Genomic DNA, 16,835 nt, shown 5'->3' on the forward strand with positions numbered 1-16,835 from the left:
CTCTCATAAAATACTGACACTATAAAGCAGTAAGAGAGCTGTCCCTCATAAAGTATTGACACTATACAGCAGTAAGAGAGCTGTCCCTCATAAAATATTGTCACTATACAGCAGTATGAGAGCTGTCTTCAAAAGTACTGACTCTGTAAAGACGAAGTATAAAATCTCTCCCTCCCAAACTTTGGGACTTAGGCCATCCCCAGTTTCTTTAAATATTTATATAATCAAGACTATCAAATGACATGGACATAACCTGATGATCAGGGAGAGGGTATGGATGAATGGATAAACAACGATAACAGAGCGTATAGATGCATGGATATACAAGGATTATCAGAGAGAGGGCATGGATGCATAGGTATACAAAGACGCAGTTTCCCTGATTCTACAGGCCCAAAATGACAGTTTTTCCTCCTTCAGGCTTTGTAACTATAACCATCCTAAAAAGCTTTAATTGAAAACTTAACCAATATTTTGAAATGACCGCATCCTTGCCTGAGTTTGAGATATGACTAGGAAATACGTACTTATTCTACGTGCTAAGTATTGTAGTTGTCACTCCCATGCCTTAATACTTATGGACATACATAATTTTTTTCCCCAAAACCCTTTAGTTTGTGGTTGCTATGGATACGTATACCTTGCTGAAGCTAAAGTTACAAAATCCTGTTCAGGAAGAAATATTTATTGACATTACAAGAAAGAAATTCGAATCGTAAAAGATTAAAAGAAAAACAATACGTTGTTCTAAAGCTCTCCGTTACAAATTTCGTTTTAAAATGGCACACAAACATAAGCAAAAATGAATATGTCAACATTTCAACATATGACATTCTTCCAGAAAGTATTCACACACACACGAATTCAAATGTAATTTGCCTACATAGAAATGGAATTATCGTTCCTAGAAAAAAGTTTTATCTTCATTTTTTGATTACTGAATGTAACTTTGTTTTTGAGAATAGCTCGGGTTTTTCTCTGGAAGTTTTTGTAAAGGTCGTTTTGACTGGAGGGGGTTGGGGAGGGGTCACAACACATTGACATTTAAAGGTTATATATTGTGGAGTCAAGAAAAGTGGTTGCCAAATGAAACACCATGTTAGTCTATCCGGGCTGATGCGAAGGTGCGTATTGAACATGTAATCCATAGTTCAAAAGTCCAATGCCTTGACCACTGACCCATATAAAATTAGTTAATTTAGCTATAACGATACGGATTTTAGGTCCAGTAAAGCATATTTGTAAAGTAATTGAAACTAATGCGGACTCATTAATACAAAGCACCTTGCTTTTTAGAGATAAAGATATTCTCGGTTTATATTTTGATCTTTAATTTGAAAACAAATCTTTACCTGAAACACAATAATATCTACACCATTCTACTTTTGCTAGCCATCATAGAGGTTCTCTAAAATATGATTTGTTCAGGTACATGAAAATGCAGTTTTATGTTTAACCCTACTGGTTGACAAAATGAGATACAGACTTTTATGGGCTTGGGTATCATTACAGGAAACAGTTTCTTAACTGAAGAATTTTTCAGTTGTATCTTTCCATTTGTTTTGCATAAAAAAAGATCACAATCATAATATACACAGTGACACCTCAAAGTGGCACAAAATATAACACAGGGAATCATAAAAACAGATATGAAGAAAACAAAGTAATTATCTGAGGACACTATGAAATGGGTTCTGTAACCTACTGCATCTCTGTAAACAAATAGAACGGTTTAGATGTATAAATATACATTAACATGAAAATAGCTTTCTTGAACACCCTCGTTGTCTCCGTAAAATGTAAAATGCAATCTTGAAAATAACCGTACACAACCTGACTACGTTTGTCCCTTTCTAGGACCATTACACTGGTCACTCAAACTCATTACCATATAACATAGGACTTCACACTTTTTAATTACTAGAGCGCTGTTGGTTTACATTTCAGTTTTAGGTCTATCAGTCAGCCATTTCTTGATTTTGGGGTGTTCTTCAGTCTTCTTCAAGTTTTCATTCAGTTTTGGAAACTTCTCCGCTGCTTCTCTTCCCTTCACTGCTTCGATTACATTAAAAATAATAATGTCAGCCAATGATACCTGAAAAATAATAATAATAATAATAATAATAATAATAATAATAATAATATGAAGAAGAAGAAGAAGAAGAAGAAGAAGAAGACGAATATCATTATCATCACCATTAAAATTATCACTACGAAAACAACGGCGGAAACGACAACAACAGCACCATAACTACCACCACCGACATTAGTGATGCAACAAAAGGGGAGGGGCATCTGAACTTTGATATCCAAGGGCGTCCTAAGTTAACTGGATGCAATTCAAATTACCGAATCAAAAACCGTGTTTTGATCTGTGATATATATTGATGTCAATGATTTTTGAAACGTGAAATCATGCATTTATAATCAGTTAGCAATATAAATCGCGATGTGAAGATTCATAATTATGTACTTGCACAGTCAGTAAGCGTGTCATCCACTTGTACATGCACTAAGCGTGTCATCCACTTGTACTAGAACTAAGCGTGTCATTGACTTTTTCAGTTAGCGTGGCTTGTATAAACCGTCTGTCTATCATATAGCCATATAGCTTACTTTTCATTTTTTGTCAGAATTGCTTTTCAGACTTTTAACCTTTTATGTTACAACTGTCTCCAAGAGAAAAATAATCATAATTATATTCCTTGGAATGAAATTTGTGAGAAAGCAATTTAATTTCTTTACCTCAGAACCAACTGCAAATCCGTTCTTGCCGTACTTTTTAATTTGTGCATCTAAGAAACCCAGGGACCTGGGTATCACTTCCTCTACCAATTTTTTCATTAAATCTGCCTGAAAATAAAATAGTACATATAAAAAAAATGAAAACTTCTGTTCTGAAAAGTATTTGTTCCAAGCAAATTCAGAACTATACCTGAAAAATTTGAAAAGAAATCAATTGAGATATATCTGAGAAATTTTTAGGCAAACAACCAATAGAATATGAGTGCCAAAATTCGAAATGACGGTTCTTGCAGCAATATTTTAGATAAATTATACACTCTCATCCTCTTTGCAATTAAAAGTTCAGTTAAATTTTGTTAATATAAGCCGGGAAAAGACTAAGATTCAGCGGAATTTCTCCAAATTAATTAATGTATGTATAGTACAATCCATCTGGCATGATCAATGTCTCAACCAATTTCAGATATGGCTACATTAAGTTATGTATTGTCTATTACAAGCTTTGTTCTGTCTATAGCAAGTTTTGTTCTGTCTATAACAAGCTTTGTTCTGTTTGTAGCAAGTTTTATTCTGTCTTTAGCAAGTTTGTTCTGTCTATAACGAGCTTTGTTCTGTCAATAGCATGTTTTATTCTGTCTATAGAAAGTTTGGTGCTGTCTGTAGCAAGTTTCTTCAGTCTATAACAAGCTTTGTTCTGTCTATAGCAAGTTTGTTCTGTCTGTAGCAAGTTTGTAATGTCCATAACAAGTTTAGTGAAAGGTTTATTAGTTAGATGAGGAACAAGCTGCTGTAGTGCTACATCTGGAGGCATTGATGAGTTTTCTTCCTTTTGCCTGGACTATAGACAGTATAATTAGCTGATTGCTTCGAAATGCTGTGGAAACTGTTAATTTCTTTGCCTAACATGTTATTTTACAAGCATGGCATTAGTGAGTTTGTTGTCTGAAATTTGAATGGCGGATGTAAGAAAGCATCTAACAGACGTGTGCTTCGCAGAAATGCCAAGCATAATAAGAGCTCCATAACTTATTTAAAAGGGTTAACTAGAGAAGCTCCGAGAAACAATAATATCAATATAAATTATTGTTTCTTTATTTAATGACCAATTTGTTTTGACTTTTGTTATGTATATTTGATTTAGTTATACCTGATTTAATATATATTTATTTCAATTTAATTGTTTGTCAGTTTTTTTGTTTTATTACATGATATAGTAATGTAAATTTATTCACTAGAGATGATACTTTTTCAGAAAATAGTTTGACCGTGACTGTTTAGTTTATAAACACCAGGTGTTGATCTAAATCCTGACCTTGTTTCAAAATTTGTAGCAACCATCGTAAACAAGTTCTATTTTATTTTAAAATGATTAGTTGTTGTCGAAGTCATGATGGGACTTCGGGTTTAAGATGTAAACAATTTCATTTATTTTTTATTTCTTAGAGTAAAATGACTGGTTTTCGTCAGGGTTACACTGGGTGTACGTGATTTTAACAAGTACGTAGTTTCTATAAGCTTCTAGAAGATGATCACGCGTCCCCTTGTTTACGTTTAGAATACGATATAACCTATGTTTTGGAGAATTATTCTCAGTAGAAGTAGAAGAGTTATTTCAAATTACTTTGATTCAAAATGATTAATTCTGTTATTTTTCAGGAAAATACATGTGCTCATGTGAGATTCTAAATCAAAGACAGTTCTTATAAGAAATTTATTCAGCTATCAAAAACCGGAGTGATAATTCTTGTTTCTACAAGAAACTGAAGACTTCAACACTGCAGATTGCAGCGTACGTCATGGTCTTCCATCTTGGATTCTTCGTCGGGATTTGAAATTTGAAATCAATAGAACATTTTGTTATTAGGACTACTAAAATTTTATTATTGGATTATTCTTGGATTATTTTTAGCTTCGACCCTTTAAAACGGTAAGTTCATACTTTTTTTTAATTTTTACAGAATAGTTCCAGGGAAATAAATTATTGTATTTTTTCAAAGCTTGTTGTTTTCACTCTTTCTTGTGTTACTTTTTCTTCGAGCCTAAACACGTGACATAAGACATTGATAAGTTGCAGTGTCATTTTGAATTTCCAGAAAACAACACATATTGAAAGATGTGATATATACAGTCTTTGCCGCCACGACAATGGGGGGGGGGGGGTGTATCATCATTAAAACTCTTATTCACAATATAATATTTGCTCACCTGGTCTTCAGCTCTGCCCGATGTAGTCTTGTTTTCTTCTCGTACTCATATGGGTTGTTTACCTGCTGAATGTTTACCAACCTTTAGAGTACCGTTAATTATTACCTCGGTATAAATGGTAAAGTGTAATCCAAGTTTAAACGAGTTACTAGATTTCGTTAAAATTTTGTTCTATATAGCAATACAACCCATTTTCAGGACCGTGTCGCTCAATAACAAAACGACACCGCAACCTCTGATAACATATTTAAGCTCTGAGCTGATATTTTCTGTTTAGATTTTGTCGTAATATTTTCCTTTCACTTGTCACCTTGTTCACATTGTATTAATTCCTCAAATACCCTTTTAACGATATTCTGAACAGAGGAAATAAAATGTATAATATATATTTCGTTTTGCTTTTGTGCACTTATAATGCAGATTATATAACCTCTGATTCTCTGAGCTGACCTTGCAGTACCTCTCTATGTTTTTATCCGCTGATATGATACAGAAAGAAGTCCAACATGTAGTTTTATCTATATTAATTTTCTCAGTTACGACCTACAATCCTCCGTTGTTGGCATGCGGGCAAGGGAACCGGCCAAATCGTCTTTGAGGTGAGAGCAGTCTAGTACTTTTCTGAACAATGGGACATTTTTTCCTTTCCGCATTTTGAATAAATATTACCGCGTGGTGAACAGCTTAGACCAGAACTATTGTCGCATAATGCACTGACATATCTGGGTCTACGTTATTGGATGGTCTTAATAGTCTGAGAGAACAGCGTAGACAGTGGTCTATCGACCGGTGCATTATGCGTCGGCAGATCTGGGCTTGCCTTGTTGCATATATTTAAGCATGACACATGGTCAATTTTTCCTGAAATTTGTGCTAATATTGTGGATATTTTCTGGGGAGTAGCTACATAAATAGGATATGCTACGCATTGACGTTGATCACAATTTCAAGCAATTAATTTGATTCCAGCAAGTGAAGCATTTCGTCCATGCTAAACCACCAATTTAGACTCATTTGACCAATCACATATTTGCTATTGGTTTGCAAGTTTGTTGTTCATGTTTTATTCTTTTGGACAAAATTGCTAATATCCGTACAATATTTTTTTCTGGATCATTTAAGGAAAACTTTTATTTGTCAAGGTCATTAATTTGTCTCGAAAATGTAATTTATTGTTTATAGACGGTAAACGTGGCAAGGAAAAATATTTTAACTGAATGAAAAGGGTACCTTTTTCGCTTCATCTTTTTCAAACATAGCCTGAAGACTGGACTGTGAAAGATCGGTCACCGTTTCTATGATCTCATCAATGTAGAAAGCATCCCATGATGACTTGCCGTACATCTCTGCAGAATAGAACATTGGTGTGTCTGAAGACGTTTAAATGGGTCTTAAAAACAAATACATGTCTAATCTCATCTTTCTCTCCAATAAACGCAGCCTCACACGTGTACACACGCTCGCGTTAACACAATAGAAACATCAACAGACATAACCAGACTTCAAATAACCAATATGTTTACTTGAACCACAATAATGTTCGACCAAAGTGACGTGGCAGTTTGACCTTTGATGATAAATAGCTCGAGCTTAGTCCACCTGAGAAATAGACTTAGTGGTGTGGATGCATTTTACGTGTCTAACATGAATAACATAGCTCGTTCATTTACTAGATAAAGTACGTGCAGCAACAATTTTGAACCTCGGATTACGGCGTCAAGCCTGAAAACACCATTATGAAGCCGTATGTTTCTACTTACGCAGGCGAGACAGGAAGCAATAATGTATTTATCGTTTGTTTCAATGCTAGACGTTATACATACATTACTTCGACCTTTGCATCACTGACTGATGCTTTTAAGAGAGAGCGGTAAATTTTATATCGCAAAGAAAAGTTAGTTTGTTTTCTCTACTCATCTCAATAAATCTTTAATTTGTACAGAGTATGATCTAAGAGATTTAAGAATGCAAACACACTGGACTTCGTTAGTTAGACACTGCAGTAAAACTAAACACTACTGGTTGCAGCTGATTCCCTTTGTTTTAACGCGTGTTGTTGCTAATTTAATGTGATAATCAAAGACCCAAACACAGTCACTCATTATATTCAACCTCTGGGGGTTGGGTTTGGGGGTGGGGTGCTTCCACTTCTTGCTCGTTTGAAGGAATAAATTTATAAAGGTTTCAAGCAGTTCTTTTGTTTACTGAACATTTCAGCTATTCCTTATATGAAGACTATAATTGTATTATAAAACTATGCAAATTCGTTTTCTTTCTTCAAGAAAATGCTGTTTTTCCTTTTCGTTCTATAATCTGGTTTTCATTTAATATAATCAGCAGACATTCTCGTAGAATTAATTTTTACTGAAACAACTAAAATGCCTTCCTTGCTTGCACATCATGTTATTTAAAATATTAATTCAAATAATCCTTGAACTTGTCGTGTGTTTGCCCGAGTAATCCTTCAACATGTTGTGTGTTTGCCCGAGTAATCCTTTACATGTTGTGTGTTTGCCCAAGTAATCCTTCAACATGTCGTGTTTTGCCCGAGTAATCCTTTAACATGTCGTGTGTTTGCCCGAGTAATCCTTCAACAGTTGTGTTTGGCCCGACGACTCGATACTGTCCTCTGCCATCTCGTACTACTAACAAAATCTTCATCGCGGAAAAAGAGATTTACAAATCAGGTTATGATGATGATTTGTTTTGGACGATTGCAAAGTGTGTGTGTGTGTGTGTGTGTGTGTGTGTGTGTGTGTGTGTGTGTGTGTGTGTGTGTGTGTGTGTATGTGTGTGTGTGCGTGATTAAGATTTTAACAATGTTTCAGTTATATCACTAAGATGTCTGCAGTGTGACAGTTTATAGTGATGACTAGCACTGAGACATCATGTCGCAGACATGTGGCATGATGTCCCACCCAGCCACATTATCCTGACACCAGGCCGAAAGGTCCTAACACTAGCCTCTTAATGCTGAGTGCCAAGCGAGGCAGCTGTTAGTACAATTTTTGTAAGTCTTTGGTATGACTCGGCCGGGGATCGAACCCATGACCTCCCGCATCCGAGTCGGACGCTCTAACTACTAGGCCACCGGAGCGGTCTGATTGCAAAGTACTTAGAAATGAATAATACAAGTAGGTATATAAACATTTGTTAATAATACCTCAGATGGATTGTATATTGCTTTCATCTCCATCTAAAAGGTCGTATTAATATGATAGATAGATATGATAGATAGATAGGTAGGTAGGTAGGTAGATAGATAGATAGATAGATAGATAGATAGATAGATAGGTAGGTAGGTAGATAGATAGGTAGATAGATAGATAGATAGATAGGTAGATATATAGATAGATAGACAGATAGATAGGTAGGTAGGTGGGTAGGTAGATAGATAGGTAGGTAGGTAGATAGATAGGTAGTTAGGTAGGTAGATAGGTAGGTAGGTAGGTAGATAGATAGATATATAGATCGGTAGGTAGGTAGGTAGGTAGGTAGGTAGAAAGCTAGATAGGTAGATAGATAGATAGATAGGTAGGTAGGTAGGTAGATAGATAGGTAGGTAGGTAGGTAGATAGATAGATAGGTAGGTAGGTAGATATATAGATAGATAGGTAGGTAGGTAGATAGATAGATAGGTAGATAGATAGATAGATAGATAGATTGGTAGGTAGGTAGGTAAATAGATAGATAGGTAGATAGATAGATAGGTAGATAGATAGGTAGGTAGGTAGATAGATTGATAGATAGATTGATAGATAGATATATAGATAGGTAGATAGATAGGTAGGTAGATAGATAGACAGATAGATAGATAGGTAGATAGATAGATAGATAGATAGATAGGTACGATAGATAGATAGGTACGTGGGTAGATAAATAAATAGATAGATAGAAAGACAGCAGTGCCGGATTAAACCCTGTGGAGGCCTTTGGCAGTACAATCACTCGCAAATTATCTCCAAATACGTTTTTAATATTACCAAACAACAATTTTAATAAACATATTTGTTTTTACACGAAACAAATATTAACAATTATTTATGTTATTAAACAAATTAACATTTTATTTATTAAACAAAAAATATTTAATATTATTTTGATCCGTTGTCGCGGGGCCCCTAAAAGGCATGAGACCCATAGGCAGGTGGCTACTCTGCCTATTTGGTAATCCGGCACACATAGATAGATAGACAGATAGATAGATAGATATATAGATAGATAGATAGATAGATAGATAGATAGATAGATAGATAGATAGATAGATAGATAGATAAATAGATAGATGCCGTGATTTGCTAGTTTGAGATGCTTCCTTTTCTTGCTACATTTCGTTTGGCACCCCCTATCACCACCACCATTCCGTCAAGACGATACTGAGCTTTATACAAGAGTGTGGTTTAAATAGAAAAGATTTTGGCTTCATGTCCCCCCCCCCCCACAAAAAAATATACCTTTTATTGGCGTTACCATTTTTGCTCAAAAGCTTATAACTGGCACTCTTTAACCATTATTGTGCTGATGTGCCGTTAAACCGTTATATTCATACTCGTTAGCCCGATTCCCCGACATGTTCGATGCGATGGCGTGTAAGCAAGGAATACAATTATATGGCAGCGAGTTATTTGCGGCTGCCACCATTTTCACCTGCCACGTGCACGCTATTCATATGCAATAGAACAGTGTGTTACGTAAGATAAAATATAACATTATTGTACACGTGACTAAACATTTTCTCTTTGAATTTTGTTGAAGCTACCATGTGTTGAATCAATATTTCGTACCATGAGTCGGAAGTTGAAAATCATCAAATGAGGCAAACTTATCAAGAATTAAATATAAAGAAATACATCGATGTTCCTTCAGAATGCTTTGAGGGGTAGCTTATCTGTCACAGACAAGATATAATTGTTGTTTTTAGGAAAGTGCCATAGAATTTCAAGTGTTAATCTGACTGTAACATTCTATTAAAATGAAAATAAATTATACTTACTAAATTCCCTAGCCAGATATCTAGCTATAGCCATACTTTGACAAAGTTGGGTCTTTCCGTCTATTTCTAGTACTGGCAGTTGCTTTTGTGGCATCTCTGAAAAATTAGATAAAATATCCTTTCAAATAATATTCTGTGATTCATCTATGTAAAGATTCCTATCGTATTGGTGTTTGGGGTTTAAAGCCATTTCTCAGCGTGTGGTTATACATGGCGGCCAGTATAACTGGTGAAGGAAGAACCCGGATAAACCCCGTTTAGAATCACATACCCTGCTGACAAGTTTTCTCACATACCCACATTGGCCGAGCCCGAGACTCGAACGCACGCGGAGAGCGGTCAGATGGCAGTGATCGGTACGGTGAATAGTATGTATGTATGTATGGATGCATGCATGCATGCATGCATGTATGTATGTATGTATGTATGTATGTATGTATGTATGTATGTATGTATGTATGTATGTATGTATCCATGCATGTGTGTATGTATGTCTGTATGTATGTATGTATGTATCCATATATGTATGTATGTATGTATGTATGTATGTATGTATGTATGTATGTATGTATGTATGTATGTATGTATGTATGTATGTATCCATGTATGTATGTATGCATGCATGCATGCATGCATGCATGCATGTATGTATGTATGTATGTATGTATGTATGTATGTATGTATGTATGTATCCATGCATGTATGTATGTATGTATGTATGTATGTATGTATGTATGTATGGATGTATCCATGTATGTATGTATGTATGTATGTATGCATGCATGCATGCATGCATGTATGTATGTATGTATGTATGTATCGGTACTCTACGTACTGTCTTTAAGAGCGGGCCATTCGTCTCGTTTGAGTCTCTTATCCTCAAACTCTACGCCAGCAACATGGAACAGCATGCGTACCTTCTCCGCCCTACCTCTCGCGTCGAAGTATATCAGCTTGTATTTGGGAGCCATGATATTAAATGTCTGAAACAAATAAATAAAGGAATAATATTTGTGAGCATGAGGCCTCGAGATAAGATTGCGTCAATAGATCTGAAAAATGTTGATTTTTTTTTTGCATTTGACAAGAGGTTACTCAGTTAAAGTTCGCGAAACATGTTCATTTCAAGGTGAACACAGACTACGCATGCAAGCTAAATGAATCGTATGTTTCTCAAGTAAATAAATAAATAAATAAATAAATAAATAAATAAATTACAGAAACTTAAATTGATTTTGTATCACGTCGACTTAACACCGTCCGGAAACATGATGCCTTCGAGCACAATTTTACATTCTATACTAGGTCATCATTAATCTATGTTGTCAAAATACATGCACTAGTTTGATTTGTAACTAATCAACCATTGCTGTAAAGGCTTTCTGGATAAATACATAGGTCTGATAATTACAACCAAAGGAGAAAAAGAAAAATGAAAGGAATTTAAATGTGAGAACAGAAGTTTTGTTCTACCATTCAGACATCATAATTATATGGCTGATTTAATCAACTTAGTGTGATGAAACCAAATAGTTTTTCTTTTACAATCGACTTACCCCGCTTGCAGTAAGTGTCCACTTAAAACAAAAGATTTTGTCCCTTATAACTTAGCATATCATCCTTTTATACTGAAAGAAACCTTATCACCCGTGAATGAGTCATCGATACAGATTATCGATTAATAACTATTGACTACTACATCTGCATATACTGTGTAGATAATTCTGACGACTAATCTTAAATTCGAAAACTTAGTATGTCGCTCATTGCCTTGTACAAAAAAGGATATTATATGTTGCCACAAATATTTACATTTACAATTAAAGAATACGTACAGGGTGGCATATACGGCACACACTGTTAAGGTATTTCTAGATCATTGCACTGGGACTTTGATAAAGAAGTTGCATGTTTTCTTCACTAAGCTTTCTGATCGAGAGTTCAAATATCAGAACAACTTGAAGAATGGGTAAAAGTCTGGTGGTGGTTAAAACAACAACAAGGACGAAATAGAGATCACAACAGATCACGGACCTGATGTGGCTAACCTAGAGTGAGATCCATTATAACTAGGATCAGCAGCTTAAGGGAAAATGTTTGATAACTGTTTCTTAGACGACGCTAGAGCATCCACTTTATTACACTGTTTTTACATAAGGCACTTTGTAGCATTTTTATTTTTCTGAAGTAAAAGAATATATTCCACGTTGAGCTGTCTTTCTGATCTTCATAAAGAAAGGTTTACCATAATAGCATCAGGAGAATGGCGTTCCTTGCTGTCCCGCTGTGAAGAAACAAGATGGAATGCACACAAGTATCTATTTTTATGTAACATGACCCTTTGCCGCTACCTGTTTGACTGTATATACCTCGTTCTCACAGGCAGCACGAGACTACTGTATTTTGATATTTTCACATTTAGTCATGTGGTAATAAAGACTATTTAATGCTATCGACAATGGGATTAAATAGTTTTACTGCACATAAATGTATTCTCCATGGGGTAAAGTCGTTTGAGCCAGTAAATAGAGCAATACATTTTGTTGTGCAATGAGATACTAGTGGTTGTCTCAGTGGATTGTGTGAAAGTGTTCTGATTATTGTTTCACTCTAACATTACTTGAACAACATAAATCAACACATTATTTTTAACTAACTCTTCTAATGCCAATTTGACATATAAAAAATCACCCATAAGCCGTACACTGATAAAGTAAATTGATTTCATTTGCAGCACATTTAGCGGGAATATATTTGTCTCACTCTATCTACTTTCTACTCCTTGGTTTATTTTGTTTGAATTTTATTTTCTTCGTAAGCCAGCTAGCACGGGAAAAGTCTGATCGTCAAATAAATGTTCCAATATTTAACACTGACTTTGGAAGTATATTCTCTTGTATTTAACCATTTAACCACCAAACGAAAGACCTTTGCAACCTTGGAATTTTAATCTAGTTCTTTAAGATAACCACATTGCTTTGTAAACACGGTTACTACGCTTGTACTATCTGCAGTCACATTGAACTCAAATGGGAGTAATGGCTTGACAGTGGTTATGTCGTACTGCTTGTACTAATAGTGTACATAAACTTATGTATTCACACGTCCCTTCTCCATCCGTAAACAGTCCAAAATATCGGACAGACGATCAATTGAAATATGGCTCTATACCGAGCGTACAACATTTTCCCATGTCTTCATTCATCCCTACATTCTTCCATCCATCCAGATCAATGGCACTGTCCAATGAGGATAAAGATATACACATTTCCTGATTTCAATGTCTAACGGTAGCAGCAGTTAAATAAGTGCATTTATCTAGAAATACGGGACTTTTTGTACAACATTTTCTACCCGCTACATAGCACTGACGCATACCTTTTAATTTTTAATTATCGCATTGGGACTAATGAAGAGAGCAACCAAAGTTCTCAAACAATATATTTCCTTCATTATCATCTATAAATAATCTATGCTAAAAAGAAGAAAACAAATTCAAGTTGATAAATGTAATTTATAATTGTCTTATTCTTTTAAGAAACGGAAAATTACGGATATGGTCCCAGCGATGTCGCTGCTGTTGCTGCTGATTTCAAAAAAGAGGACGAGGATGAGGGTTGTTGTTGGGCTTATTCTGTATCAGGGTAGTCATGGTGACTCCGATAGCAGTGTAATTTTGACCGTGCCTGCTTGTTATTACGGCGCTTGTAAAACTACGATTCAAAAATATTGAAATGACAGGAATAGCAGACGATAAAAGTGGTTTATATTAAATCGAAATTTCTTAAATTGGTTGCGTGTAGATATTTAACTTAGCGTGTATCATTATTGAGGCATGGGCTATGACGCAAGAAACGGGTTTTGTATTTCACCCATGAGTCTTTCCCCATGGGCTAATGATGTTGACCTGGGTATTTACCTAAACACGGTTGAGCTCCCTGCACTTTAACAATGTATTATTTTAAAGGGCACGAGGAAATAAAACGAGATACATACAGTGAGACACATGCAATTAGACACATGCAATTAGACACATGCAGTTAGATACGCATCCAGTAATACTCTGAGTCATTTTTCTAAGGTAAGGAGTTTGCCGCTGAGTAAAATCTTGGAGACTATTAAGTTACCCACCCCAAAATCTTGCACATATTATTGGGTATGAGGAGATGAATGTATTTATACATTCAACGCAGCTTCTAGGATGCAATGGGAACGTGGCTCATAACCTGGAAACGATCAAGATCCACACCTTATAACCATATACGCAATAACTGGACATGAAGGGACAAATTAATTAACAGTGTTGCTTTCTGGGTCAATATATACCTCTAGTGTCATATTTTGGACAATAGGGGGATATACAGTGGCGTATTGTTGATATTGTTACAGTTTAGCGTCTGCAGTGCGATTTGGCAACTAAGACAGAATTGAAGATCATTAGATATGTGTACGATACTTGAGTTTGTTCAATAGTCACATCTGGTCCTGCAATTTGGTAGGATATGATGTTTACTTGTATATATACATCCAAAATAGAAAAATGTGTTTTGTTTTAGGTGTTGAATAGTATATGTGAAATAAACTTATTTCTGAAAGCATATTTGACAGTGTTTTCAACAAATATATTTACAATTAGTGGTGTAGAACATGAAGTGTAACGGGTTTGAAAAGAAGAGGAAGTGACAAGCTCAAAAGAAAAACTTCAAAGACAAATTTGAACAAAACTATTACTTTACTGCAGAATGATACTGCCAGACTGCATACGTTAGTTGTTTTTTTTCTTCTTCTTCTAAATGGGATTCATAATTTTTGAATGACAGAGTAAACTTACTCTCACTCATCCCTCGTCGTGTCTCACGTGGCAATAAGACTTCGACGAGAGAGCACTACTATCGATGGTCTTGACCCCTAGGTGTGATAGTGTTCCACGTCAGACCACATTCCTTTAATGTTTTTCTCCATATTTGTCTTCCATTTCTTCTCGGGCCAAACCCCCTTGCATCTACATCCCGGGTTCAGTTTACGTCTGTTCCCTGCGGTGCATCCAGTGATATTCGGCATACATGGCCCAGCCATTACCATCTACTTTTCTTCAAAAGATAGACCAGAAATGTCGATTTTGTCCATAGGGGTCGTCCATTAATTATGTCAATAAAATGGGGGGAGGGGGTTTGAAGAAGTTTGACAATTGTTGACATGGGGGAGGGGGGAGTTCAAGATAAATTGACGTCAACAATGTTATTTTTTACAATAAATTTAATAAATCAAAAAATAGGAAATTAGTCGGTGCGTTGGTATGGCACACACTCGCTCGCCCGTCAACAGCCCACCAGTTTAATCCTAAACTGGTTGAGCTCTTGCCAAGGAAGTCATAGTCTTGCATCATCATATTCTGTTTTTATTCAATGTAGATTGTAGACTGTAGACAGATTTTTAAGGGAAGCTTTATTTGTAGACTTTTTAATTTCCATAATTCTATTTTTAGCATAAAAGCCAACCGTATACAATATTGTTAGTTTGTGTGTCGGGGGTAAAATTTTATTAGGGGGGTCACTGAAAGTTTGACAGTTGTTGACAAAAGGGGGAGGGGGGTAAAAAATTGCCTAAAAATTGTTGACATAATTAATGGACGTCCCCATAACGAAGATCGTGTTTCTTTCTTAGTTGTTGAACAATGACTTCCCTGGACCGATCAATGTTCAGTAAGCAGTCTAGGTTATATATGTATAATTAAAGGGTACAAAGACGGTCATTCTTTATTGATCCTTTCTATTTCTATTTATGTGAAAGGTGAGGTAAAACTTATTCCATGAGGAAAAAAGTGCAATTTCGCTCTAATGTAGACCTCAACGATTGAGTTAGTTCTAATCATGCATTAAAGCAAAACTATAAATTATTTCTTTAGTAAATAAAACTGATTTAAATTTTATCATGGAACGGTTATCATTACCTTTTAAAGCATCAACTAGTTCACATTGAAACTGGTCGCAAAATTGTTGCTCACCCTGGATTTAGTAGAACTTTGTATAGCAGTGAATGCCATAATTTCAGAATGGAATACAATAAGACCAATAAGTTGTTTAACGTGTACCCAACACAGACACATTAGAAACAAAACGAAGTAAAGAGGTACCTTATATAAGTGCATTCAAAATCTACGAAATGTTGCCAAACATGGAATCATGTTATTGACCTAGTCCATAAGACTCTTATGTTTATATTTCAAGACAATAATAAAGTTCAAATTGGGATTAGATCAGCGTTAAATTTATTATTATCTATTTATGCCATTATACCATTACCTACTTGCGGGAGTGAAATGTGGGGATATGAAAATCTAGATCTAATAGAAAACTTCCATCATAAGTTGAACGAAAAATAACATTTACGAAAATGTACTCCACTCTATGGAAATTTGGTCGTCATGCACTATACATCATTATCAATATGTGTATATTAACTATTGGCTATGACTGACCAAAAGAAAGGAAAATAAATTGTCATGTATGGTATATAGAATGATGCGCTAAAATGTTGATTCTGGCTTTTTAACCATAAATGGACAACGCATAAATAGACAGTTCAGGAAGATATGATGCATGGTTGACTTATAGATATGATAGCATTAGCGTCATAACTAATTATATTAAAACTGTCATTTTAGATCGACACGGATACAATTGATTATCGCTAAATATCGTTCAAGGGACACAATTTTATATTTCTAGGCTGGTAGAAGAATATTAACAACATTTCCAAACCAGTCTACTTATCTACTTTGCAATTTAAGACGTCAAGCCATAAATTATCCTATTGATAGAATAAACTGAAAGAAAAGACCAAATATCAGATCAATGTTTTTGGTGATATATTCCATTGCCTCTTTGACTGT

General features: G+C 35.2%; 1 protein-coding gene across 1 annotated transcript; it reads right to left on the minus strand.

Moving 5' to 3' along the window:
• Nucleotides 1–669: 669 nt before the first annotated feature.
• LOC149787462 (S-crystallin SL11-like) lies at nucleotides 670–11,636 on the minus strand. The gene is made up of 6 exons (XM_089973625.1): nucleotides 11,500–11,636; nucleotides 10,779–10,926; nucleotides 9,944–10,039; nucleotides 6,181–6,296; nucleotides 2,746–2,853; nucleotides 670–2,095 (listed from the first exon to the last, which is right to left on the minus strand). The coding sequence occupies exons 2-6, from the start codon at nucleotides 10,912–10,914 to the stop codon at nucleotides 1,937–1,939; spliced, it is 615 nt and encodes a 204-aa protein (XP_089829751.1). The 5' UTR covers nucleotides 10,915–10,926; nucleotides 11,500–11,636; the 3' UTR covers nucleotides 670–1,936.
• Nucleotides 11,637–16,835: the final 5,199 nt, after the last annotated feature.

This window comes from Sinohyriopsis cumingii, chromosome 11 (genome assembly GCF_028554795.1).
Source record: "Sinohyriopsis cumingii isolate HCF-2022 chromosome 11, ASM2855479v2, whole genome shotgun sequence".
NCBI classification, from domain to species: domain Eukaryota; kingdom Metazoa; phylum Mollusca; class Bivalvia; order Unionida; family Unionidae; genus Sinohyriopsis; species Sinohyriopsis cumingii.